General features: G+C 40.4%; 1 protein-coding gene across 1 annotated transcript in view; it reads right to left on the bottom strand.

Moving 5' to 3' along the window:
• Positions 1-22,786, bottom strand: part of Impg1 (interphotoreceptor matrix proteoglycan 1) — a 125,868-nt gene that overhangs the window by 94,756 nt on the left and 8,326 nt on the right. Inside the window, exons 2-4 of the mRNA XM_076575593.1 lie at positions 7,049-7,279; positions 695-861; positions 412-440 (exon numbers count right to left, since the gene is read on the bottom strand). Coding sequence (XP_076431708.1) covers positions 412-440; positions 695-861; positions 7,049-7,279 — 427 coding nt within the window. The remainder of the gene's footprint in view (positions 1-411; positions 441-694; positions 862-7,048; positions 7,280-22,786) is intronic.

Raw genomic sequence — 22,786 nt, 5'->3', positions numbered from 1 at the left:
TAGTTTGAGAAATACTAGCACTTTCCAGAATACCAAATGAGAGTTAAAAAATTCAGGTTGCTCTCGGATCGTGTTAAGTATTTTCCCGATGCAACTCATAGTTTGCTGTGAGTCCTAAGAATTAAACTTTTAATTGCCCTAGATCCCTTAAGTGAAAATACACATTAGATGTGTATCACACCGAGAGGAATTCCATTTTCTTACAAACATCTGTCTCAGTCTGTCAGATCTACCCCCTTTCCCTCTGTGCACTTATCTATCTTCGGTGTGATCTATGCAAACCTTGTCTATCAGAAACACCTAAACAGATCTTGGAGGCTGACAAACATCAAGGTACAATAGCTTAGTTGCAGTCCATTATATGATCTTTTGAAAGTCAAGAGCATCCAGAATTCTATTTTGGGTACTTACCTCTCAGGGAAGCTTCTCTGTTTTAGTCTCTGAAAAAAAAATGATAAAAAGTAATTTTACCCAGAGATAATGCCAACTGAAGAGCTAAAGTCTATTTTCATTCCCTCTGACTTCAACTACGCTTCAACCTGCCTGTGCAATATTATTTTTCAGGAATAAAATTCCTGTCTGTCTTATTAGCAATCTCTAAGTATTTTGTCAAGCAACCCTTATGTCTTGGAAACCATTTCAAAGGGGCAGGGGCTGGAGACCTCGCTACTGCTGGGGCATTGTGCAGGCTCACCTGCTGAAGAAGATCCAGGTGCTCCTGGGAGCTGCTGAAGTTTTTCCCAATGTCAAAGAGGCAGAAGGTCTCCTTCTGGCAGATGCTGACCCAGTCTTGATATTCCTCTGTGTCTGGAATTCGATCCAGAAAGACCCGATATGCTTCCCACACTATTTCTTGACATACTGTAACACACAGCAGTTAGGGGTGCAGGATGGAAAAGCCCTTCCCCCAAGCACACAGTCCGAAAGTGTTTTCAGGCATACATTGACACACCAATCTACAGTGGTGACAGCCAGTGTTATGTGTCACCTGACACAGTCTAGAGTCAGAGAGCACCAAGAAGGGATTGTCTTGCTACTTTAAGTTGACCTATGGCTATATCTGTGTCTGAGGGGGTGTATCTTGATTGCGTCACTGAGGTAGGAACACCTCCTCCCCCCCATTCCCGTAGATGTGGGATCCAGTAAAAATGGAGAAACTGAGTATAGCACTAGTATGCACACATTAATTCATCGCTCTTTCTCTTGAATATGGACATAATATGAACAGTTTTCTTAAGTCCCTTCTGCCATCATTCTTCTCAAGTTCATCATCTGCCATGATGAACTAGAACATGGAATTTAGCCAAATTAACCCTTTATCCCTTGTCCTAGTTTGTTTTCCATTGCTGTGATAGCGACCATGACCAAAAGAAACGTGGGGAGGAAAAGGTTTATTTGGCTAATGCATCCCATTCCCAGCCCATCATTGAGGAAAGCCAAGGCAGGAATTCAATCAGGGCAGGAACCTAGAAGCAGGAATTGAACCGAGGCCATAGAGGAGTGCTTGCCTCCCATGACTCACTCATCCTACATTCTTCTATAACCTAGGACCACCTGCTCAAGGGTGGCGCTGCCCATGGCGAACTGGGCCCTCTCACATCAATCATTACTCAAGAAAATGCCCCACAGACTTGCCTACAGGTCAGTGTGACAGAGGCATTTCTTATGTTCTCTCTCCCCAGAGGACCCTAGCTTAAATCACATTGACAACAAACAAGCAAAACAACAACAACAAATACCCCCCAAACCAAAAAACAAACAAAACAATAAACAAAAACAAGAACCAATGCATCCTTTAAATTGCCTTTGTTTGGGTGTTTTATCACAATGCCAAGGAAAGAAACTAAGACAACAGCCCATGGAAATTAAATCACCTAACCCATTTGAGTACCTAATATGTGCTAAGAGGAAGACAATGGGGCGCAAGTTTTGGATGGATGGTCCTCATGTACACATGGAAGCCTGTCACAGGGAGGGGAGGTATCTAATCAAAGTGTAAACATAAATTACATAGACTTGAGACTCAGAGATATGTGAAGGAAATGTGGGTATGTGCTGTAGGCAATGTGGCATTTTCTGCTTCTTGAACTGAGGACACTGGCCATGCTTGGCAGGCTCTAGCACTGTACTCTACTACCTAATTTAGATTTTGTTTGTCTGAAAACTTGATGTCACTGATCAGCTTTCATGCCCCTCCATGCCACAATGCTGATGATTGAACCCAGAGCTCACCAATGCCAGAGAAGTACTTAACCACTGAACCACACCCCTCACCCGCCTCTCAAGAAGAGCTTGTTAATCTATTTGTTAAAAGAACTTGATGAATCAATAATCAGAGGGCATGGCAGAATCCACTAGACCACAAGAATGATCTGACTCTTACTTTAAATATCAATATTTACATCTCACTGAAAGCAACATCCTTATTAATTATTTAAGCTCATGATGGAAAACTTTAGATGTCAACTGAAAAATGTGCCTGGGTTACACAGAGAAAAGTTAGTGTAGGAGATTAATAAGGTATGTTAGCAGACTTTCACAGTCAGCAATATCTCTGTTTGTTTATTTATTTATTTATTTATTCAATTCATTCATTCATTTACTTTTGTTTTAGGAATTGGGAATTTAAGAATTTTAGGAATTGAGAAGGAATTGGAACTTTTTGGGGAGAAGTTGACATCATCTGACTTTCTAAAGAAAAACGGTTGTGAGAGGAACAAGATGAGGTAAAAAACAGTTTGGAATCTTACTCCTGTGTATTATATCCCACTTGCCAACTGATGCCATGTCTGCATTTCTCTACACTGTCTGTTTTAAGAGGCAAAGGGGATTTCAGATCAATAAAAGCCCAGGCCCTTGGCCAGCAGCACCTGACCAGAATCGTCGGAGGAACTAATCTCTTCACAGTAACTCAGAGGCAGGAGGATAGCATTCTGACTACTCACATGCCTTGTCTCTCACACTGAGTGAAGCCACAGGAGATCAGGGTAGTAGCCCCAGACAGAAAATGTGCTTTGCAACGTGACCTCTCTACTGTCTACAAAGATCACGGTGCCAGGCCTGACAGCCGCAGCATGGAACACTCGGCCTTAATCTCCTCAGCACTCAAGGAGGAAATGCAATTGGAAATTTGCAGATTTGTCCAAGCCCTAATAGTTGTAGGTCCAGCCTGAGCCAACTGACTGCCCCTGCTGACCTCCTAGCCCTCATATTCCATCTGTCTTTAAGGATATGTCTTTTTGCTGTTGCCTTTCCCCACAGTGTACCTGCTGGGTTAGTTTAACCCTCACCAAACTGCCCTCAGAGATACAACAATGCATGAAAGAAACCACCTTTGAGGCTCAGTGTTGGTGCCTTTCGTGGACAATGTCCACAAACACCAGGAGGCCATGATTCAACAGTCCCTTCTCATTACCAGATAGGTACAACCTTGAGCACGGTGCTTTTGGGACACATGGTTTTCATTTGATTTCAGTCCATGTTAAGGCTTGGACAAGTTTGATTCTGAGTTTACCTTGCTAGCTATTCCAAGTCGAGCCTAAACTCAAACTTGCAGGCTTCTTAGGTGTGTATGTGCATATGTGTTATATGTATGTATGCACATGTACATTATACATACACATGCATATGTGTCTCTGTGTGTGCACTGTGGGTATGTATTCGTTTTTCTGAGTCCTGCCTCTGTAGGACATATCAAAACAGATCTCTGCAGTGTGTGCCCTGTCACGCAGGGAGACCCGGGCTGAATTTTGTTTATGAGACCCATGTCATTCTTTTCTTCCTCCTTTCCTTGTTGGACTTTCCATAAAGTTCCGGCACCTGCTTTCCATAAAGACACTGAGAAGAGAATTATTTATTCTTGAAGTACAAGGAAGTTACTTAAAGATTTGTCTGCCAGGGGCATTGTTGTTCGTAAGGACCATTATATCAAGGATGTGAAACTTTCGATGTTCAATCACGATTATCAACTTGACAGGATTTAGAATCAAACCTGTAGGGCATGTCTGTGAAGGTTTTCTAAACTTGATTGAGGTAGAAGACGTTCCCTAAACGTGAGCAGCACCATCTCATTGGCTCAGGTCTCTGGCTGTGTGAAGCAGAAAGGGAGCAGAGCATGCTATTTTCTCTGCTTTCCCGGTGGGAGAACAATGTGATCAGGCACCTCCTGTTCCTGCTGCAGTGTCTTCCCTGCAGGGGTGGCCTGTACCTTCCAAGAGTGAAGAGACCCTTCCTCCCTTCAGTGGTCAGAAACTTCATCACAGCAACAAGGAAAGCAACTGGTTAAAACTAGAACCAATGGGTTTTCTTTTTGAGAAGTGTGTGTGTGTGTGTGTGTGTGTGTGTGTGTGTGTGTGTGTGTGTATGTGTGTGTGTGTGTGCACTTACATGTGTGGAGGTCAGAGGACAACTTGTGGCAGTCGGGTCTGTTCACTTCTTCTACCATGTGGCTTCTGGAGACTCAAATCACATCCTCAGACTTAGTGGCAAGTCCTCTTGCCTGCTGAGCTCTCTCAAAAGCCCCAAGTGTGACTTGGTATTGGGACTGAGAAAGAGCCAAGAGGGGAAAGAGGAGAGCCTTGGGCTACAGCGCCGTGGGGAATGCTGAGGGTAGGCATCTTCACTTGAGACTGCCAGAAACAAACTCTCTTTGCTTGCATTTGTGATTTTGGACAGCATCTTAATGATTTCACACAAAGCTCTATATATTTCACTTGTGGTGCTTTAAGCATTGGGGGGTAGGTGGGGTGGGGTGGAGGGGGTATGGTTCACTAGTTTTATTTGATGTCAGAATGGGGAGCTCTCTCTCCTGAGTCTGTTGGAAGATGTCAGCAGATCATTCTGTAAAGGCAGTGATGAGAACAGTGAGTGAGTCACTCCATCAAAGGAATACAGCTTTGTGGCTAGCTCTTATTTCTTGTTTCTTTGTGAACCAATTTTTCAGACTTAAGAAACACACACTGATGAATAGTAAAATTTCATATCACCCAGAGGCAGCCATAAAGATAATGGACTGTCATTTGCTGTGGGGAGGAAAACAGTGTTTTGTTTAGTCCAGGGGAACAAGAATGAAAGAGGCAAACCTAATCAACAATAAAGAGCTATGCATTAAAATTCAGAGCTCAAAATTTGGTCATAGCAATAGTGCATCCCACAAATACCTCCGGTGAATTATATATGTCAGTGTTGCAAATAATTAGATTTTACAGGAAAAGAGTAAGCAGCAATTGTGGTGTGTGTGTGTGTGTGTGTGTGTGTGTGTGTGTTTCTGTCCATTAACAAACTTTACAGAACTTACCAGCATCATTATCTGATTAATGTGTAGCCACACCCAGCATAAATAATTCACACATCACTGTCTCTACCTTGCATTGCTGATGAATGGGATGCCTGCTTCCCATACCCCTCAGCAGGCATTTTACTGAGAAATTTCTGTGAAGAGAATGTGCTAGGATCTCACAGTGTCTATAATCAGGGTTTTCCTTTTGAGTATGATACAATAACTTCCATTTTCCTATGGCTAAGTCAGAAAGCAGTTACCCCTTTACCTTCACATACAATTAGACATGTAGGAACAGGGGGCTTAATGTTTTTGAGGCTCTTAGTTAACACGGAATAAGAACTCCTAAAATGAATTGAGTCCCAGCGCCCCCTACAGGTGGGTGTAGACATTGACGAGGTTCTTTGGATGTTAGGACCACAAATGTGTTCTGGACTGTCAGGAGGCCCACTTCATCACAGCCTAGAACTGAACCAGTTGCTCCTGTACCCAGCTTTCAACAGAGCAGGAAGATACACATTTTGGCATGGAAACTAACAACGCCTGGTGTTGTAAAGGTGGGAGAACACCAGTCCGCTCAACTTCGACGTGCAAGGAAAGCTTAGCCCAGAGAGACAAGATACTTGGCATCCTTTGTGGATACTTAGAGGACAGAATACCAACTACAAATATATATCTATATATCTATATCTATATCTATTTATTTTAAAGGAGAAGTCATGTGTCTTAGTTAGGGTTCCTATTGCTGTGAAGAGGCACCGAGACCATGGCAACTCTTATAAAGGAACATTTAATTGGGTTAGCTTACATTTTCAGAGGTTCAGTTCATTATCATCATGGTGGGACATGACAGTGTGCAGGCAGACATGGTGCTGGCTACATCTTGATCAGAAGGCAACAGGAAGTGGTCTGAGACACTGGGCAGTATCTTGAGCATATATGAGACCTCAACGCCCGCCTCCACAGTGACACACTTCCTCTAACAAGGCCACACCTTCTAATAGTGCCACTCCCTTTGGGGGCCATTTTCTTTCAAACCACCACACCACACCATGTGAATTCTTAATCCATATTAAATAATTGAAACGAGCAGGACTGCTGCTGGCAGCTGTGGTTGATTTAACGCCTTAGTGATTTTCAGGAATTGTAGGTACCCTGCTATGTTGTCTTGGTAAAAATCGCACTGTGCTTCAGCCTGAAGGTACAGTAGCACCCTGCATCCCGTGGAAGTCATTCATAATTTGTGTCTCCTCTGTACTTCAACCCACCTCCAAGTTTCTAAACTTTCCAAGGGTTTTTTTAAAAATTTTTTTTGGATCAGCAATACATACACTTATTATTGAAAAAGAAAGGTTATGGGCTGTAATGTTCTTTTGAGAAAAAACAATCCTAAGTCATAATCAGCTTGCTCAGCTTACTGACATTGCAACTATCCTAGGTTTTTTTGCTTAATAAGAACATTAAAATTCAAGAGTGGACTTTGAAAAAACAAAACAATTAAATCCTGTATAGCAAGGCTTTTTTTTTTTTTATTTTTTTTATGATTTGTCCTGGGCCCCAATGGTTCTATGTAGCATAACAACTTATTTTAAATCATAAGCTCTCAGAAACACCACCAGTTTGTAAGTTTATGGTCCATTATTCTATCAGCTGATGTTTACAGTTCTTATGGAGGAATGAGAGACCTTGAACTGTTTAGGGCTGATGATAATATGTGGGTTAGCAGGAGAGAGGGGACCAAGGGCTGATGGCTCCCACGGCTGTTCTTACCTCTCAGCCTATAGTAAGCTTGAAGACTTGCTAAAATCTGTCTCAAAGACTCCTGTGGGCAGATGTTAACAGCTGGGAAAATTGTTGATCTTTTGGTTCGAAGCTTTGCCAAATCAAATATTCGTCTCATAGTTGACACTTTGTGCATTTTTGTTATACTTTCAATTGTTTCGATTCCTGGGGCTTTGTTTACATTTTTAGTTTCAGAGCTGTATAGTTTAATGGAGGTATCTGTAAGAGAAAAATGGATTTCATGGTGAATATATACACTCATGTGTACATGCTTCATATGTGGATAGATGAATGAAATAAACAAAAGCCCTCTGGTTTATGGCATTTCTACTTTGGTACAGCTGACGACTTCAATATCTCAATGACAAGGCAGTTTCAGAAATAAGAGAATAGTATAATGAGCTGGTCAAATATATATATTAATAGCAACATCTCAAATCACCTAGCCTTTAGGAACTGCCAAATATCAAAACCACTTCCTACACACTGCTCTGAAACTCACTCCCGACTCAGCACTCAAACCTCTCAAGAGACACTATTATCAAGGTGGGGAATGGTAAAGCACTGTGGTACCCAGAGGTGTAGTCCTGATGAGGAGGAAGCAGAGTGCTTCTAAAAACCTCAGAGAAAAACCACAACAGCAAAGCCTTCCTGCCTTTAATTGGCAGCCCTAGGATTTCTGGAGGTCAGGGTTCAGAAGGTAGCAATCTGGCTGGGAGTGTCTTGGGTGGTCTTTGATGGTGTTCACTCAGGAAGCCTGGCATTTTATGAGTGGCAGTGGCGGGGGTGAGCGAAGGACAGGCAAGGGTAGAGAACACACTTGCAGAGGAAATGCATTGTGGCGACAGCTGCTGCACATCTGGACCCCTCACCACAGCTTTCAGGCACTGAGTATTTTTCTTTTTTAATTTTATTTTAAATTTGGACTTGTCTTTTATCGTGTGTTACTTCACAAAGCCTTTTCTATTTAGGTGGTTCATATACTTCTTCTTAGTTGATGGTTCAGGAGGGTTCTAGGACACATACGGGAAGCAGTACCTTCTGTCCCCCATCACTTACTTCACTTCTTCCCGTTCACTCTACCAATTAAGGAAGTGTGCTGCTGCTCCTTTATGGAAAGTGTTCACATTCACATCAAGATTTCCACTCGAATGCCCACAGAAATTTTTTTCAATATCAGTAATATTGGGCTCATGTCATGTGTTCCTCAACTGATGGAGGAAGCAAATTTGGATGCACTCATACAATGGAAAGCAAGTCAGCATTATGATGAAGGAACTACTGAAAAACGTAAAAAAGTGAAAATAATTCAGGCACAGCAGAAGAACACACTGTACAGTTCTAGTCCTAAGGAACTCCCTTAGTTTAAACTGTGGCCAAGAATACTGGATACCTGGACTAGGGGCAAAGAAAAGGGATTGACAGAGTTATATGTGAATATTTTGGGAGGAAGCCAAGAGTGTGTATTTTGCAACATTTATTAAAATGTACAATTTGTGAAATATGTTTTACTTTTTTTTATATAGTTGTATCTCGTGGCTCAGTATTCACTGTATTTACAGAGACACATTTGTACTAAAGAGGGAAGACTCCTAAGCTGATGGGTTACAGAGAAAACCATCTAGCTGAAGTCCGAGCAGATCAGTGAGTAAGAGTCCTTCCTTCATGACCGGGGTGGAAAGAGTCCAGGTGTATTCTATGTTGCTTTGAGGAGTCTCACAGAGCTTTTGAGGTCTTGGTCGGTGGTGGCTAACAAAGGCTCTTCAGGAAAGAAGGAGGGTAAGGATTGATTGGCTTGTGGAACCACACACAAGAATCAGTACATAATCCCTAGGAAGCACACAGGTATCTACAATGCCCGAAAATCTCCAGGCAATTCCAACTTCTACTCTTTGAGGATCTACAAGAGTTCTCCCATCTGGGGTGAGGGTAATCCTATCAAACTGGCTTGCCTAACCAGGAGGTTAACAGTATACTCAGTGAAAATGGAGCGCCAGCTGCCCCATTTTCTGTTTTCTGAGCTCTGTGCTCACCTTGTGAACTTTCCCACAGGTAGGGTCCCATCAGTTCCTCTGATGGTTGCCAGCAGCAACGGAGGGACACTCTCCTTGTTCCTGCTGAACATTAGCTTTTCTCTTAGGGCAGTCTGAATTAGGCAGTGCTCCTGCATCGAGACTCATTGCCAAGGGACAAGCTATTGTCTGTTGCTGAGTAATCATGGGGAGGGGGTGGGGCTGGGATTACCTGGACCAGCCCAGTATTTCTGAGCCTGCATGGGGGAGTCAGCCTGAATCAACCTGGTGGCATGGCAAAGTGGAAGGTGATCAATCAATACTGGGGCAAAGATAAGCATTCTCCACCTTTCTCTGGTTTCTTATATCCCATGATCATTGGACACCCAATTGATTCTTTCTTTCTTTCTTTCTTTCTTTCTTTCTTTCTTTCTTTCTTTCTTTCTTTCTTTCTTTCTTTCTTTCTTTCTTTCTTTCTTTCTCTCTCTCTCTCTCTCTCTCCTTCCTTCCTTCCTTCCCTTTTTTCTTTTTTTTCTTTTTGCTTAAAACCAGCCACAGAGCTCTTCTCTATGTTAATATTATAGCTAATATTTAAGTTGTAATCCTCCAGCTATGTTTTTTCTCCAATCAGTGCTATGCAAAATCTCTGACACTAAGGAGTTTGGACTCCAGTCTAAGGATATTATTGGGCAGGCCACACTGACACAACCTGTTTGTTCACTTTCTATGTATTTCAAATTGTTTAAAGTAAACAGCAAAAGAAAGGATAAAAGGAATTAAAACATAAAATATGAATGCTACATATTTCAGTGAAGTAAAAACAAAAACAAAACAAAAAAACCAAAGTGGTACCAACAAGGGCTGATGAAGTTGTTCTCTGGTGAGGCAGCTAAGTCAAGTAGGATGATGCTTTCCATCATCTCATAAGTGATAATGTGGATACTGAGTTTGTGGAGATTATTTCAGTGCACTTTGTTAACTTTGTTTTTTTAAAAAAAATTTGTGTTTAGTAAAATAGGTAAAAGTTTAATGAGAATCAGTTATACCTGAGGATTAAAAAAGGTAGCATATTTAATAAATGACTGGAAAAATATATTTTGATACAAGGTTTCTAGTCCAGGCTGGTCTCGAACTCCCTTAGTATGTAGGAGGGCCTTGAAATTCTGATCTTCTTGCCTGAGTCTCCTGAGTGGAATGACAGGCATGTGCCACCACACACAGTTTCTATAAAGTGCTATGAATCAAATCCAGGGCCTTATTCATGCTACATCCCTAACCCCAGAAGATTGGAAATTATTATTATTGTAGTTTAAAGGCATTTATTTACTATTTTAATTTCGTGTGTATAAGTGTTTAGCCTGTATGTTTATCTGTGCACTCTGTGTGTGCCTGGTGCCCACAGAGGAGGGTATCAGCTTGCCTGGAGTTAAGGACACTTGTGAGTCATCATGTGGATCCTGGGAACTGAACCTGGATCTGCTGTAAGAATAGCAAGCACTTCTAACCAGTGAGTCTGAAGTCCCATGGATACTATTTTGAGGCAGAAAATATTTCTCTAAGATGATCATAAAATGAGAGTCTAGCCTGCACAGCGACGACGTAACTGCCATCTGCAGCTATCTTCAAATGGTGTTTGAAGTTACAAAGAGAAGTAAAGGGTAATGCGATCCTAAGAAAAAGTGAGCAAGTGAACAGCCCCACCCAGACCTCTTGTCCAAGACCCATGAATAGAAGACCCTACATTTAGTATATTACACATTTGGGAATAATACAACAGCCACATTTTTAAAAACTATAGAATAAGCCCCAAAGAGCAACCTTTCTGCTTAGTTTGGGGGAACAATCATGTAAGGCAATAAATAGGAAGGATTTATGTTCTCTCTTCAGTGTCTAATATCAGAAGCCCAGCACACAGCTGTATTAGTAAGCATAATACAGTCACTAAAAAGAAAAAGAAAAATATTTCTTTTGAAATTAAAACCAAAGGAACAGAAAGGAGATGTTTTATGTATAAAATATGTTTTAGTAAAAGCAGAATTTGCAAGCAATTTCAAGCATTGACAAATAAATAATTAATGGAGCTGATTAAAAATGTGGGTATCAATGATGAAAAGTATTAGTGTTGCCTCTGGGGTGGCAAGTGGTCCCGAACGTGTCTGGGGGAAAGTTGGCACTTGCTATAGTATTTGTAATACTAAACAAAACTACACCAGCTTTTCTGCTTGCCCTGCTCCATGCAGTGTCTCTCCTCCCCCACTCCCAGACAGGATCATACTCTGTAGCTCAGGATATCCTAGAATTTGTGATCATCCTGCCTCAGCCTCTGGAGCACTGAGATCACAGATATATGTCACCATTCCAGGCCTGCACTCTACTTAGCCCCTCAGATGCATGAACCTTCTTGCGGATGCTTCTTCTCAGTTGTTGACTTTCATTGTATTTTACTGAGAATGAGCAGAAAGAGAGGAGAGCATTGTAATCTTCCATCCCTGAATCTGCTTTAGCCCATTCCTCTATGTGCATGAACATGCAATGATTCTTCCTGGTATTAATGCACTTTCTGGATACTGTGTTTGTTGTCTCCAACTGCTGACTCCTTTTTTGATGCATACTTCTAACTGATATATAAACTAACACTGTTTCTATGTATACTTTCCAGTAATAAGATAAAAGATAATCTGCTCTTACCTACTTTCCACAACAGAGCAGGTCTTACATGTGTGAGGCTTCTTGTCTTGAATGTTCTTTTGGTGTTTTTGAGACAGGGCCTTTCTGTGTAGACTTGGCTGTTCTGGAATTTTCTCAGTAGACCAGGCTGACATTGAATTTATAGAGATCCACCTGCCTCTGCGCCCCCATACCCCTGTGTTGGGATTAAAGTTGTACACCACCAATGCCTGGCACAAGTGAGACATGTACCTCTTTCTCTCCATCCTTTCTTTTATTCTGTTTTTTTTTTTGTTTCAATACTGTAATGACCTCATGAGTGTATTGTACTGTTTGTACTCTGTCTGCTAATGCGACTTCTCACAGAAGTGCTGCTATCTCCATGATACAGTGATTCTTTACATATGTGGGCAGTGGAGACAGACTCAAAGACCATCAACAGATGCTTGAAAACTTTGATAGAATCACACCCTAAACACACTGCATTTTCTACATTTAAATCCACAAAATCACTTACATACAGTGACTCTAAGTTTTGTGTTGAGGTATAATAGCAAAACTAGGAAGAATTTATCTTTCTTTCATAGATCTATTCTTACTGTATGTAGGTCTTCGCAATCTTGTCACATAATTCCTTTTTTTTTCTTCTTTCTTTAGGTCCAGATATTTTTGTTTGTAGCTTAATGAGGGCCCTTTCTGGACTTTCTTTGTCATGTCTGAGTTACCAGTAGCATGGCCCTTGTACTTTGGGGCATTATTAAGTAAAATAAGTGCTACTTGAGCTTGAGCCCTGGAATACAGCAATTGATAACTAAGAGAGTTGCTGACTGAAGGGTAGGTAGTGTAAATATATACAGGGTGGATACTCTGGATAAACAGATGCTTGACATCCTCAGCCGAACAGAGCAGGATGGAGGTAGGTTCCATCATATGCACAGATCCAAACTTTAAAATTGTTTCTGGAGTCATACATTTGCTAGTTTGGGCACAGTGGACAGGTTGCTTGGAAACTGAAATCTTAGAAAGCAAAGCCATGGATAAGGGAGGACTAGAGCCTACAGAGATAAAACATCGTAAAACAAAACCCCTGTGATCATTTCCAAGGGTTGAATATTGATCTTTACTGAGGGAAGAGCTAAGATTTAGCATGGAAGGATGGGTTTTGTTTGAGTTGGGAGAGTCTCATAAAATGACTGATGGAAAATGTATGGGCAGGAAGGAAGGAGAAGGACATGTCTCTGGGCATTGAAATTCCTAGTAGACTAAGGAAAATTGTCAACATGCAAGCTCCAGTTTTGGAGAGCTTTTCTTCTCTTCAGCTACTCTGTCCTGCCATTGACCAGATTCTCCAAATCAATGTGGCTATGGCATACTTGGAAGATTATAAATATATAGAAAGGTAAATTAAAGAAACAATCAATAAATCTAAATAGTGACTTTAAACATTACTTTATTCTTATAAATATATAGAAAGATAAAGAAACAATAAATCTAAACTGTGACTTTAAACATTACTTTCTTGTATGGGCTTTTGACCTTTTGTTTTCTTTTTATAATTAGGTTTGAGTTATACAAATATGTCTCCTTCTAATGTAAAGGAAATCCTGAAACCAAGGGCATCTTTTTTAAGAATTTAGGTGAATGCCATGTGGTCACAAGGTTGACCAGTATCCCAGGATGTAGTTGGAATTTTCTTTGGGCAGCTAACCAGTTTGCAAATAAAGACATGGAGACTTATTATTAGTTATGAATGCTTGGCTTTAGTTTAGGCTTATCCTACTAGCTCTTTTAACTTAATCTAACCTGTTTCCATTCATCTACGTTTTGCCTGGGGTCTTTTTACATTTCTTCCATTCTGTATTTTCCTGCTTCTTCTGTGTCTGACTGGCTGACCCCTGTCATCTCCCTGTCGTCTCCTTTTCTTTCTTTTCTAAGCCTAAATTCCTCCTCCTACTTACTCTCCTGTCCACAAGTCCCATTTATACCTCCTCCCCCGCCAATGGCTGTTCAGCTTTTTATTAGATCAACCATGTGTCTTAGGCAGGTAAGGTAAAACAGCAACACATCTTTACATAGTTAAACAAGTACAATGCATCTTTATATAGTTTTTCAAATGCAGCACATCTTTGCATAGTGAAACACATATTCAGCAACACCTGGAGCCCATGATAGCCTATGTCATTTCCCTGCTTATTTCCGTCCTTCCTATGGAAGGTTGGTTTTCAGTTACTGCCGGTAAATTTTCATACCATGTTCTGCTTTGCCCACAGAATAGTTTCTTCCTTGATTATATGTTCAAAAGTATTCAGTAGTGCATAGGGATTGTGAGAAGTATTGTTTTTCCTATAGCCACTCTATCCAATTGAATCACACAAGGATGTCTACTAGCTAATATGAAGGCTCCGGGGCTACTCCTTATCAAACTCTTTTTTCTAGAGAAATGCTTTTAGCTGTCCACTTCTCCAGGCTCCTGCTGTAGGCTTGCTTTACACGTACAGTGGCAGCAGCAGACAATAGGAGCAGGAGAGTGGGGCTTTTGTAGCTGCCTTGCAATGCAAACAGCAGCCGTTTGCACTTAGCAAAGCCATTATGCTTTCCTTGGGGAAAAGCACCAGTGTCTTAATGAATAAACTAATGGGAGCTGAGATACAATTTACTGGAATTTATACAGCACACAGTCTGCATTTGAAGAACAGAGCTCCGCAGAGACAAAGTTGATGACATTTCAGGCCTAAACCACTAATGGGAAGTTTTTAGAAAGAAAGTCACTGAAAAGAGTGAGGGGCTTCAGTCTTTACAAAAATACCAGACTTGTTTTTTGTAATCCATTTTATCCAGGTCATCCTTCTAAATTAGTAGATTCTCAGTTGCATAATTGAATTTCCAAAGAGCGAGGGCAGTAAAATACATGTCATGTTTGATATACCTGAATATGTATCATCAAATTAGACAGATGTCTCAATGTTCACCACTGTTTTCTGGATGGCCATGTAGAGAATGCAGGCCTCTACAACGTGCTATGTCCTCTGTTCTCCCCCATTCAGTTTCCACTAGCCCTATACGATGCCAGTCCTACTCTGTGGCCTGGGTGTCAAAGTACATTGGAATAAATAACAGAGTGAAAGGATGATAGAAGTTAAGGAAGCATCCAGTTATTTCCTTTAATGAATTATGAAGTAACTAAGCATTTACAGTCGTCAGCATGCCGGAAGATTATCAATGATGCATGGCATAGATGCTACCTTAGCTCCCTCTCTGAAACTTGTGAAAATGTCATGGCAACCTTTCTCACTATTAAAACTGGCATTTGTCCAGCAATAGCCCTTCCTATGGACTCTCTTCCAAAGAATTAGAGGAATTGCATTATCTTTCTCTTTGTTATAAAAAGAAGTTTATCTATTAATTTGCTGTGTCAGAAGGAAAGGGGTCAGGACACTAGAAGACAATGACTTTCTACCTGTATATGTGTGTGTTTCAAGCCTCCATTTTTACACCACTGCACTTTAGCAGGGAGGGAGAAGCAGTCAATAGGTGATGCTGGGAATTCTGAGGTGGAAAGCTCAAAGTCCTGAGATCATACCATGTTGATAAGTGGGTAGAATCAAAACTGAAGTCAGAGCAAGTGAGTGGTAAAAAGAAGAAAGGCAGTTTTTTTTTTTTTTTTTTTTTTTTTTTTTTTTTTTTGTGTGTGTGTGTGTGTGTGTGTGTGTGTGTGTGTGTGTGTGTGTGTGTGTGTGTGTGTGTAGAAGGGGTGAGACTTTGTCTAGGTTGACTCACCAGTGGTTTGTCTGATTCATTCCTGGGAACAAAGTAGCAGATGTTTCAAAGGTCTGTGTCACAACCGTATCAGAAATGAAATGTGTGAGAACTCTCTGCCCCATTAGTAGGGGGAGAAGGCTGGGTGTGTTGGGAAGGGGAGGGATGTTCTTAAAGTTGACTGATACCTCTAAGCCCTGAGAATGGATATAACCACTCTGAGGCACTCCTCATGAGGGTAGTGAGAGGGTGAGGTACGTAGCTGGTTTCCTCTGAGGCCTTGGATAATGTAACCTTTGGTCTTCACACCACACACACACACACACACACACACACACACACACACACACACACACACACACACACACCTACCTTCCAGCCAAGGCACTGAAGCACACCTCTAGGAACTGGGAATGCCTCTGCCTCTCAAGTAAGGGCACACGTGTCTTAAAAGAAGGCAATATTGCACTAAAAGTGGAAAAGGAAACCAACCCCACCGTGTCATTGTGTTGTTTCTACATGGAGTGAATGTTACATTTACTCAAGTATTGTAACAAATGCTGTAAGATTTTTTCCATATGAATACATAAGCAAGCTTGAAAACTATCCTCTCCCCTCACCTATGAGCCAGTGTGGAAGGCTAAAGACTGGGAGCTCACTATGAACTACAGTTAATTGCAAATGCTTTACTTTGAAAAGTGGTGAAAGCAGCTGACTTAGTGCTGAATCTGAGATGAAGTAAGCATCGAGGTCAAGGAAGCCTAGGAACACGGAAAATTGTCAGCTAGCTGAGTCAATGTTTCACACATGATCAGGAGCTGACGGTAGGAATCCCGCGCTTCGCGTAGCACCTGGACTTTTGGTATTCTTAACAAACATCCATGTGTCTTCTCACACAAACAATACTGGTTCCCTCGGTGCACTTACAATAATATCAATGACTAGCAGCCGGGGCCAAAAGTGACTTCAGGAAGCAGGAAGAAGAGCCAGCAATGGATGCAACAGAGAGAAACTGTAAAATCACTCCAGAGTGTCTTTGTTCATAATTACTTCCATTAAGAATGACAGCTAATTATCCAACTGTACCTATATATATCATTCTTTTGTATCACCTCTTCAGCTTACTTATATCAAGGGATCTATTAGTGAGTTTCTAGGAAGTGGCTAAGTGTTTGAGTGTCACCTGATTAACTTGAGGAACTAATTCAAATTAATTCTGTCTGAAAAACACCTAGACTTCTTGATTTAGGTACTGATGGAGAAGTTACCAAATTCATGAGCCTCTATTTTGGAGAAATGTATGTCATCAAGCTTTCTGAAACTATGATGGTTCAGCTTCAGAAGAAGGAACACTTGGGAGACATTGGATAAAGGAAAAAAAAGTGATCAAAATATATTGTATGAAATTTTTTAAAAATTAAAAAAAATGAAAGGCAGAATACAGGGTTCTGACATGATGTCATTGGCTGCTTCTTGCTGCACTACTGTGACCAGACCGGACTTATTTAAAGGATTTAAAACAAGAAGAATTGAAGGCAATTCGAGGCAGGTTCATTCTTGCTCTACAAAAATGGAGGTGCTAAGTGGGAGAAGCCATCAGAAATTTTGATAGTCAGACAGAATTGGGAAGAATAAGCGAAATGAACAGACCATCAGAGTGTTCTGAAAAAGCTACTTCTGTCATCAAAGCTTTCACCAGGCTTCAATGTCTGTACGAAGGTGTCATGTGAAGTGACTACTGTGGATTGGATGATGTGCTCTTTGTTCTCAGACCAGTACACGGAGAGGTTGAAATCTTCAGTCTTCCTTTAGAATCTATCACCCAGAGAGAGGCAGCATCCAGTGGTGTGACAGGAGGTCCTCTGGGAATTGTCATTTTCAGTAGCTTGCAAGGAATTTAAAAAGCTCAATCATTATTTCTTTGTAGTGTGTAAAAAGGGTGTTTAAAAAAATCCCCAAATCTTGTGGATTATTATCAACTATTTATTCAGTCATACTCCACTGCAGATTATTCAATTATGATGGAAGGCATATTTTATACTTAATTCCCGAGGGACTCATTTGCAGATGAAGTAATAGTCATAACTCCATGGAATGAACAGACTACTTTAAATAAATGAGAAATGGCAATAAATCTATCCTTTCAATTAAACAAAAACAGTCCTAAGGTAGAGCTAGCAATACTCTTTCACATTTAGAAACTCTTGCTGTTATTGTTCAAGAAAATATTTTTAATCATACTAAGAACTTTTTTTGGAGATATATTTGTGTGCATAACATATGTACAGGAGCCCAAGGAGGCCAGAAAGGGCATTGACTCCCCTGGAGTTGGAGTTACAGGTGGTTGTGAGCCACCTGATATGAGTGCCAGAAACCAAACCCAGGTCCTCTGTAAGAGCAATATAGGCTCCCGCCACCAAACCGTTCCCCCATCTCTAGAAAATGCTTTTATTAGATGATGAGAACACCACATCACAAAACCTGCAGTTTGAAGTGAAAGCAATGTCTAAAGCTAATGCAGGAATGTCTATTTAAGAGCTGCAGTCAAGAATCACTTAAACACGTTCATAGAAAGAAAGCAAAGTGGGAAATGTGCTCTGCAGAAGTCTGTGCTAGCTACAGCAATGTGGTTTTGGACCAGGGTAATAATCTGCATTAGATGGCTTAGGCAGACACATAGTGACAGATGAAATAGAGAGCAGAGAGGAGAGGAGAAACTTCCCAGTGTATGAGGCTAAAACACATGACTATGAAGACCAAAAATTATTTTGGACTTTGCATCAGTCTTGTGCATGTACACACACACACACACACACACACACACACACACACACACACACACACACACACACACAGAGAGAGAGAGAGAGAGAGAGAGAGAGAGAGAGAGAGAGAGAGAGAGAGAGAGAGAGAGAGATTGAGAGAATATTAAAAACTATCTCTTAAATGTGGAAGACAAACTATATAGATGTTTTGCCTGCATGTATGTCTGTGCATAATTATATGCCTGGTACCTGTGGAGATGAGAAGAAGGTATCAGATTCCTTGGGACTGGATTTACAGATGGTGTGAACCACCATGTGGTTGCTGGAAATTAAACTTGGGTGCTCTGGAAGAGCAGCCAGTGCTCTTAACCACTGAGCCATCTCTCCAATCCCTATACAACTTTTATAAGATAATATTGGAGGGTAATTGTGTGACTTTGAAATAGGGACTTTATAACCCAAACAATACCAGAGCAACACCCTCAAACATCAAATTTAAAGGCTTATGAATTCTTATGTGTTTGTTTACGAGAGAATATCATTAAGAGAGGGGGAAGAAATGCTACAAACTGAGATAGTATTTGAAAGATAAGTAGCTAGGAAGGAAAATAAAAAAGAGTTCTTCAATAAGAAAAGACAAGTGGGCTGGAGAGATGGCTCAATGCTTAAGAACAATGGCTGCTCTTCCAGGGGACCTGGATTCAAGTTTCTGGCACTCATATGTTGGCTCACAATGGCCTGCAATTCTAGAGGGGATCCATGTAGTCCACTTACACACATGCAGACAAAATAGTCATACACATAAAATAAAAACAAATAAATCTTGTTTGAAAAGACAAACAACCCAAGCATCCTAGTTAAAAATGGGCAGATACTTTCTCAGTGAGGACATATAACAGAGCCAGTCCATGAAAACGTGATGAATCTCATCAGCAACCAGAAAAACAAAAACTAAAGACCCAGAGAAGCAGCATTTACACTGCTTCATCCCATCACAGTAGTTTTAATAAAATAAGACATTTTATTTGTTAAAATTTAAAATAAATCAGGCAGTACCAAATGTAGACAGGGATTTGGGACAAAAAATTTCTAGCCACTGCATCTGGGTTTATAAATGGTACAGATTTAGGAAAACATTTTGGCTTTCATCATACAATTGAAATTATGTATATCTATGTTCCCATAGCTCTTCTCCCAGGAACACACTGGAAAGAGACTCCTGCCTGTGTAAGGCAACACAGACCAATGTGTTTGTGCCAGTGTTGTGTCTAACATGAAGCTCATCAACAGGAGAAGGAACATGTAGTTTATTCATATCAAACAAAATTATGTCTGGTACCCTTCTAAGAACACTTTTGTTGTGCATTATTTATTGTTTTATATATTAATATTATTTAGATTTATCCATATATACTGTTTGTTGTTTATTATTTCTTTTCCACTATAAATGGCCAAGAGACAAAATGTAAATATATATAGTGCAATGCTTGTTACAGTCAAGAAAAAGAAAATATCCATTTTTTAACAGTTATTTTTCAATTTTTTGCTTGTGCTAAGAATATGTGAAATCGAGCTGGGCTGTGGTGGCTCACACCTTTAATCCTAGCACTCAAGAGGCAGAGGCAGTCAGATCTCTGTGAGTTCGAGGCCAGCCTGGGCTCCAAAGCTACACAGAGAAACCCTGTCTCAAAAAACCAAAAAAATGAACATCATGATAAAGGGCCCAACATCTGAAAGAGATAAAACCCCATACAATAAGATAAAGTAGTTAATAATTTTGTGTTGTATAAAACTTTATTTAGAACTAGGATTAAAGGCGTGCACCACCACCACCACCACCACCACCACTGCCCGCCGCAATGATGGTCATTTTAATGACTTTGGAAATATTTCCATTCAGGCATTTTTCTATTTTAAATTTAGGCTGTGTTGTTTTTAATTTTTTTGCTAATGAGTTGTATAACTTCCTTAACATTTTAGGTAGTTACCCATTTCCATGTGTGTGGTTTGTTAATATTTTCTTTCAGTTAATAGTCTAAATCCCTGTTTCTTTTGCTTTTCAAGTTGATGTAATCAAGTTTGTTTTCTGAGCTCATGTTGAGATATACCCTCTTCCAAATCAGAATCCTTGCCTTGTAAAGGTCAAGGAGTCTCCTCCTATGCTTTCTTCCAATAATTTTATTCTTCAGTTCTTTTAAGTTTTTAGTGCCCTTGAGTTGACTTTTATGTGAGATGAAGGTCAGTTTCCTCTTGTGTACAATCTCAGTCTCATGCCTTTTAGGACTAGCTCTTCATAGGCTTTGACCCCTCTGTAGAAGGTACAAATCCATGGTTCCTTTTAACTCACTTATGGGATCTGGTTTTTCTTGTCCTAGATTGTTGTTTTGGTGTCAAGGACTTTCATTATTCATGGGTAAGCACACTGGAAATGCAAGGTAAACTATTAGTGTTCTTTGGAAAACCTTTGATTTCTTAGACTTTACCTCAGCCTCTACCCTCATGGATGATCCTGTTATTCTGTAGCTCTGTGGCCTCTGAGGATAGTTGTGTGATATTAGCAATCATTTGAACTTTTAGAAAGGCACCTTGGTCATAGCCAACCAATGACTGGTCCAACTTGAGGCTCATGCCATGAAAGGGAGTCCATACTTGATACTACCTTGATGGCCAGGACCAGAGGTAGTACACTCCAGAGACCCAGGATAGAACACCATCCCCCCCTCAAAAAAGTCAGTGATATGATTTCTAATGATATTTTGCTATACTCATAGATCGGTGTCTATGACATTGGAGTGGTATCATCCATCAATTAATGGGAATAGATGCAAAGACCCAGAGCTAAACACTAGGTGGAACCAGGGAAACCCCAGAGAAGAGGGGAGAAAGGATTGTAGGAGACAGAGGGGTTGAGGACACTATAAAAATATGGACCACAGAATCAACTAAGCAGGGCTCATAGGGGCTCACAGAAACTGAAGAGGCAACCATGGAGCCTGTATGTGTCTGAACTAGGTCTTCTGCATATATGTTCTGGTTGTATAGCTTGGTGTTCTTGTGGAACTCTTAACATCATGAGTAGGGGGTTGTCTCTCACTCTTTGCCTGTGCTTGGGACCCTTTTCCTCCTACTGGATTATCTTATCCAGCCTTGATATGATGGTTTGTGCCTAGTCTTAATGTAACTTGTTATGCCATGTTTGGTTGATGTCCCTGGGAGGCCTCCTCTTTTCTGAAGGGAAATGGAGGTAGAGTGGATTTGGGAGAAAGGAGAGGTTGGTGAGGAGGGATTGGGAGGGAGTGGAGGGAGGGGAAACTGTGGTCTGGATGAGAAAAGAATAAATAATAAAGAAAAGAAAAGAAAAGAAAGAAAGAAAGAGAGAGAGAGAGAGAGAGAGAGAGAGAGAGAGAGAGAGAGAGAGAAAGAAAGGCACTTTTTTCTACTTTGCTGTTCATTTACTGCTTTCTTTTGTTTCTGGTTCCCTGAAAATGCACTTTGCAAGGAAGAGCTTTGACCCATCACAGAGACATTTATGGATAACACACAAGTAAATATGAAAATGATTTATATAGTCTTGGTGTGTGGTTTCTAGATAAGAAGACCTAAATAAAACAATGACTCTAGCAGGAACTTGAACTGCCTACGTGAGGCTAGAAAGGAAGAGGGAGGCCCAACATAAAGTGTTTAGATGACATTTTGGGGCTTTATTTCTTAAATTACATTTAGTTTTTTTTTTTTTTAAAACTGACAGTTAAGAAGTGGTATTGTGGGGAGGGGTATATGTTGTGGAATGACTAAATATTGGTAAGTAATGTTTATATAATACATAGTTACCATTTAGACCTATCTCTAGCATTTTTCAGAGCTAGGATATCTTCTTTTCAGTCACATACTGTGTCTTCCAAATATATTCCACATATCTAACAGGAGATTTATGTCCTGCCCTTGAACAAGATCTCCCCATACCCTGATCCCTCCAAATATCCCAGCCTCTGGTGATTGCCACTTTGCAGTCTATGTCTGGGTTTCACACAGACCACTGAACATATGTACTTCAGTGTTTGGCTTGTTTCATTTAACACAATGTTCTCCAGATTCATCCATATGGTTGCAAATGTCATGTTTTCCTCCTTGTACAGATGAAGAGTATCCTGTCCTCTGAATATACCACATTTATTCATCTGTTTATCTACTTATAGAACTATAGAGTGTTTTTATTTTCCATTTCTTGACAACAAGAGATAGTACTGGGGAAAAAACCAACAACAAGGGAATGCGGATACCTGTTATGACATGGTCATTTCAGTTTCATAGCATTTATTCTGTATGCACTGAGAAGGCTTTGGAAATTCTATTTTTCTTTTCTTTTTTTTTTTTTTTTTTAAATTTGAGGCTTGAGAAGGTGTGAGCCATGAATAGTAAAGCTACAGTACATAACTGATAAGAAAAACAACAGGTTGAAAATAATTACCTGAAGAGGCCTACAATGTGATGACCTAAATCTCATCCTTCAAAAAAAAAAAAAAAAA

The sequence above is a fragment of the Peromyscus maniculatus genome, chromosome 7 (genome assembly GCF_049852395.1).
Source record: "Peromyscus maniculatus bairdii isolate BWxNUB_F1_BW_parent chromosome 7, HU_Pman_BW_mat_3.1, whole genome shotgun sequence".
NCBI classification, from domain to species: Eukaryota; Metazoa; Chordata; class Mammalia; order Rodentia; family Cricetidae; genus Peromyscus; species Peromyscus maniculatus.
Note: the sequence above shows the minus strand (reverse complement) of the source record. Positions and strands in the feature narration are given on the sequence as shown.